The following is a 6,000-nucleotide window of genomic DNA, read 5'->3' as shown; positions in this document are numbered from 1 at the left end:
GGAGCTAAACCGGAGGAAGCTGAAACGGCGTCGTTTATGTCAATATACTCACTGTTAGAAGGTCGTTTACGTTTCTTCTTCATCGGGTTGTCACCCAAATCGGAATCAGCGTTCGTCGTCGTCGGGATTTTTAGGGTTCCGTTAACCGACATAGCTATAGCGGGAACCGTTCCCGTACCCGTGGCGGCTATAATCGCCGGCTCTGCGTTCTCCAACAACCACCGAATCGTCTCCCCGTCGGACTTGTGACCTAACTCTCGTGTCAGTTGAAATATCCTAGCCGCACACGTGGCAGGCATCCGTATCCTTCTCCCTCTCCCTTCGACCTTAGTGTGACGGTCTTTAGTCGAAGCTCTCTTCAATGGGGGTCCAGTCGACGACGGTGGAGCTAAAGACAACGGAGCTTGCATCTGCATCACTGGCTCCGGCTTGGGTTCGAGACTCACTGTAGGATTTACTTGGAAAGGTCTTGAAGTCTCGACGTTTCGAACTCCAACGGCTCTACTAAGAGTTTGATCTTTAACTCCAACTTCTTCTTGCTTCTGATGATACGTCGCCATTGAAAAAAATATAAATGGACGGTGGAGATGACGACGAAAAAGCGAAACGGAGAAACCGGAGGATGGCAGTGGGAAAGAATCGATTTAACGGCGTTACACGTCCAAGGAGATTAATTAGTAAATGTGGACTCGTCGTCTCTCTTTATATATAACAGAGAGAGCAAGTGAGAAACTGAGAATAGTAAGTAGTATTGAACGCTTTTTTGATGCGGGAATAAATCAACGGTCTTGATGTGTTGGATGATCTTTAAAAGAATCATTCTGATTTTACCACGTGGACTAATCCCGTTTCATTTCTCTATCTTCTTATTATTATTATATCAGTTTAATTATGGGACCATCTCGACAATGGGGTCCAGCTAACTTTATATCTTTTTCATAAAAACTGTAGTGTTTATACTTGGTTTTAACCTAAAAGAGAAGCTTCAAATCTTAAAGACATCATGTCTGATTAAAAATTCATTCCGGTTACTTAGTAAGTACACTCCCAAACTAATTAATTACCTAGCTTCTTGCTACAAAAAAAGTTCTATCACCAGTAGTGTTTGTAAAAGCCGTCAAGTTTTAACTTTTTCAAATGGTTGAAAAGTAAAAGATATCTTTCTTGGAAAAAAGCTGTAAGCCCCATACATGGGGTTGGACCCCATTTATGTAGGTCACAAGGCTGCGCCACCAAACAAAAAGAAAAAGAAGAAGCTAATTAGTAGTGTCTATGGAATAATTCTTTCCTGGATTCCAAAATCCTATCGTCCTTTTTTTTTTAACTTAACCGGCTCTCATAATATACGCATACCTACGTACTTGTACTTGGGACAAATAATATTTCACTCCAGATATCAAACATATCCAATACAAGCCGAACTAGAAATCAGGTAAAAAAAGTAAAACGGTTTAAGTCATAGTTCGACATTAACTAGATTGTAACCGATTCAAACTAGTTTCGAGTTCATAGGTTCTCCATTTAAACGCCGAAACGGGTTTGATGAACCATTAGGCTATTACTACATATGACCGACCGGAAAGAGGGGACCCTACCACCAGAAAAAGATAGGGCTACATAACGAGTGAAAGTGTGGACCTGAGCTGAACTCGGACCCTACTACTAGTACTATCCAAGTGCCGGTTACACCACACATTGTTGAGAGCTAGGCCCAACTCTGACCCTACCACTCCCCGGCACACCCTAGAGATTACAGACAAATACCGGATCAGATTAGAATTTAAAAGTAAACCGAACTCGATTAAACCCTAAACACAAATTCAAGACCGATTTAGGTGATAACCAAGTTGTAGGTTCCACACAACACATAGATGATAGGAGGGGATAACAGATTCGGGCCTACCACCGAGGGATAATGTTGTCATTTTGGCAGCCACCAACTTTTGCACAGCATATCACTACGTCAGCATTAAATAATTGAGGTATATGATAGGGTTTAATTCTCTCATGCATTAAAATCATACTACAATCTTCTTTCACTCTTTCTTATGCAAATGTATTACCAAAAAAAAAACGGTCTTATACTATATACCTTTTTAACCTCCGCTAACGAATAAAGATTCTGGGATTAACACGCTATTGCTTGTTTTATTGTATAGGTCCGTTATTCAGACATAAACCGGTAAAATATGTCTGTGAATGATCATGTCCTAAACTGCAATAAATGTAGATTTCTTACAAAAGCCTGAAACCATTCCCTACGTCTTCCATCCAAGATCTACATAAAAGTATTCCAACAATGGCGATATATTCTTCTTTTCTTCTGTTGCAAAAAACCATTAGTAACGGTCTACTTCATGATCCCGATATGTAAGTGTACCGTGACTGAGCTCCCTCCAAAAGCTCCACAATTTTCTCTGCAGTTTCCACGAGAGATCACCGAAAAGAGACAGTGAATAAATGCAAGTAAACACGAGTATTAGTTATCTTGTGAATGATATGGAATTTTCTATGTATACCTGTGAGAAATCCGATCAACGGAATTGGTTCCAGCGTCTTTTGAGAGCTTTCCAGCTTTTGCCTGCAACCCCCAGCAAACCATATACGTTTATTATTAATTGAGACAGATTACGCTATTATCCTGAACCTAGCTATGCCCAATCTGATATTAACTGACGACAGTGACGAGCCAAGAGTAAATAAAGCAATTGGGTTTCACTTTTTTGCCAATTCAGAACAAACCATAACTGAAACCAATGACATAACTTCTTTTAGCTTTCTAAACTTCATAAATCTTAAAAAACAAACCAAAAACCGGATTAGACACCCTTAGAAATGGGACTCATAAACACTCACCTTGTGTACTTGGTGAAGAATGGATCTCTCATGAGGTATAATGCCCATAGCAGCTTCCGTCTCCTAAGCTGTGAATTTGAAACAAGAAATTATCAGTTAAACCGGTTCAACATTACTATGACTGATTGAGGTACGAGAAAATTTCTAACCTCATCCTTTTCAGGTCCGGAGAAATGGATTTGCTTACTCTTCTCCCCCCACCACTTCGAATTTGCAAGAATACCCATTCCAAGTGTGTCCACGGAAAGAGAGATAGCCCAGGGAATCCAAGACCGGATTCCATATTTTCTGATGAAAAGCACGTAAATGAGCGGTCTCGTTATGAAAAGAACCTCACCAATTGCAAATAACGCTCCATTAACTCCCTTCTCAGATAAAAGCTCGGAGAGAGTTTTTCTCTTCTCATTGATCATTGTAGGCTCTATAACTGCTTGCTGATGTTGAACTCTTCGAGACCAGCCTGTGGCAGATGCAGTTGTTGTTCTTGATCTTGCATTCTGACCAAATGAATTTAAAGCTGACAATGCCCGTCCTTCCATGTTCCATGGATTATGATGATTCTGGTTTACGAAACTATGAGGTCCATGATTCATATCTGAATTACCAGCTCTATTTTGCGACTCTGTTTGGTTAGAATCTTTCTCATCGTTAGGTGTTTCCCCTCCTTGAAGAAGCATCTTATACCCGCTATTCCGAAACAAGGCTAACCTAATCAGAGACCTGAAACAAGACTAACCTAATCAGAGGCCAGGATACCATAATGCCGACTAAGTATGTTGAATAGATCCAAGTGATCAGAAGAAACAAAAAAGACTTACTTCATAGCTTCAGTGACAATAATGAAATTCCATTTCTTGTCTCCATAAAAGTGTTCAGCCGCAACTTCCACAACAGTTTCCAAGTCCTTAAGGATGACGATGAGTAACGGATAAGAAAGGGATGTATCAGTGTCGGAAGATCCAACATGACCACGAGGTTTTGGAGCATTTTCAATAATGTGTTCATTGATAGTTGTGAATATGCCCAAAAAAGCCGTTACTACAAAAGAAGATCACCAAAAATCTCAGCACACATCCAAATTCATCAGAACAAGAGAGATACACAAAAGCAAGAAAGAAAGATTCTTTTTAAAGTTAAAGGTTCTAATGTTGAAGACCTAGGACACAAAACATGCGATTTGAGAACCGATAAAACTGAGTATAGGACAGAGTTCCATTCCAGAAAGAGACTCTAGGAGCTAAGACAGGGCTAAAGGAAATAGTAAAATGTTACCAAAGTATCACAAAACCTGCTTCTGGTCCAATCTCTGAAGATGAAAACTTCTCAGGAAGCAGCCATGTCAATCCCTGCAACAACAACAACAACAACAAAAGAAACATACTTTTAAGCAAAGGGTTTCATTCTTAAATCCAATACAAAGAAACGTCTCGATCTTAGATTTCACTGTTATATATATACACTAGTCTCTCCAAGCAAAAATTAAAACAACCCCAGACAATGAAAACTCTGAAATTGGACACTAACGAGAAAGCAAAAACAAACCCTAATCGACAGAGAATCAGAACATAATAAAATTGAGGGGGAAAAAAGAAAAAGATTAAGGAGTAATGAATCTTACGTTGGCAAAGGATCCTAAGGAATGTACATACTCTCTATTTCTCCAAACCCATTGCTTATAAGCTTCCATGGAGCTTCTTCAGATATATAAACAAAACTGAATTCTCGATTTTACAGAAGAGATTTAGATACAAGAAGAAAACTCCATTCACGTTTAAATCTCTCTGATTATTTTTGTGTGTTCTTTTTCTGTTCTTTGGGGTCGCTGGGGAAAATAATATCAATCAGGCAGGCAACAAATCTATTTTCTAGTTAAAAAAACGAGGACTCAATCTTGTCCGTTGATATGATACAGTTCGTATAAATCAACGGGTAAAGATGCGATGTGTCTTCTTTAGCACAGGATTATTCATTGGGAAAAGTAATAGGCATATATCACTATAAGGATATCTTTCTGATTTTGAAGCTAATGTCAAAAACAGAAAAGGGAATATGGGATGTGGATCTGTTTTTATCAGATTTTCCAATTTTTTTTTGTAATTTCAAATTTATGTTTAATGCAAAGTCCAATTTGTCTCAAATTCAATTACATTTTGGTAAAATCTTACAAAAAAAAATATTGTAAGAATGTAATTCAAAAATATTAGTATAGATTTAGATATTAATTAATTATAATTTATGAGATAATTGATTTGTGCTAATAAAAAAACAGAAAAGGGATATCTTTCTGATTTTAAAGCTAATGTCAAAAACAGAAGGGAATATGGGATAGGGATGTGGATCTGTTTTTTATCGGATGTTCTAATTTTTTTTTTTTTTTTTGTAATTTCAAATTTATGTTAAATGCAAAGTCTAATTTATCTCAAATTCAAGTACATTTTGGTAAAATCTTACGAAAAAAGAATATTGTCAAAATGTAATTCAAAAATATTAGTATAGATTTAGATGTTAATTAATTATAATTTATGAGATAATTGATTTGTGCTAATAAAAAATATCTGTTTATCACATGATTTTGGACATAAGATTTGGGATTATATGGGATCTTCGATGGTATCTTTGTGAATGCTGTTCAAAGCAAGCAACATATTATAAATATGAATCAGCCAGAAGATGTGATCATATTGCAAAGTATGTACAAACATATAATGTTATCCTTAACAAATTTACAATACAATTGGAGAAGATATGAGTTCAGACATACTTAGATAATATCAAAACAAAACAAAATACAACGTATTATTAAAAACATATGTGATCAAGATAATATTATAATATCAGTATAATGTTAATGAATCAAAACAAAATACAACATTTGTATTATTTGTAATAAAACCAACATTCGTGATCGCTATTTGAAAAAAAAAACTATAAAAAAAAACATCATGATTAACTTGGCAGTTTGAGAAAACTGACTAATTTCTCTTTTAACATTGAAAATTTTGCTTGTATAATGTGGTTAATTACATCATTTTTTTTCCTTTTCTTACTTGGTAATTTGTAGGTCGTTAGGGAAAAATATCAGCCACCAATCAAAATTTTCTATTGGAAAATCTAGGACTCAATCATGTCCGTTGATAAGCTAGA

At 36.5% G+C, this 6,000-nt stretch overlaps 2 protein-coding genes across 2 annotated transcripts in view; both read right to left on the bottom strand.

Moving 5' to 3' along the window:
- The window catches only part of LOC109125218 (transcription factor TCP9-like), a 2,760-nt gene extending 1,902 nt beyond the window's left edge, over positions 1–858 (bottom strand). The window contains exon 1 of the mRNA XM_019245157.1: positions 11–858. Coding sequence (XP_019100702.1) covers positions 11–560 — 550 coding nt within the window. The 5' untranslated portion in view covers positions 561–858. The remainder of the gene's footprint in view (positions 1–10) is intronic.
- LOC104784755 (peroxisome biogenesis protein 16-like) lies at positions 2,098–4,695 on the bottom strand. Its single transcript, XM_010509824.2, has 7 exons — positions 4,475–4,695; positions 4,145–4,202; positions 3,675–3,894; positions 3,006–3,576; positions 2,857–2,924; positions 2,520–2,581; positions 2,098–2,417 (listed from the first exon to the last, which is right to left on the bottom strand). The coding sequence occupies exons 1-7, from the start codon at positions 4,541–4,543 to the stop codon at positions 2,356–2,358; spliced, it is 1,110 nt and encodes a 369-aa protein (XP_010508126.1). The 5' UTR covers positions 4,544–4,695; the 3' UTR covers positions 2,098–2,355.

This window comes from Camelina sativa, chromosome 5 (genome assembly GCF_000633955.1).
Source record: "Camelina sativa cultivar DH55 chromosome 5, Cs, whole genome shotgun sequence".
NCBI lineage: Eukaryota > Viridiplantae > Streptophyta > Magnoliopsida > Brassicales > Brassicaceae > Camelina > Camelina sativa.
Note: the sequence above shows the minus strand (reverse complement) of the source record. Positions and strands in the feature narration are given on the sequence as shown.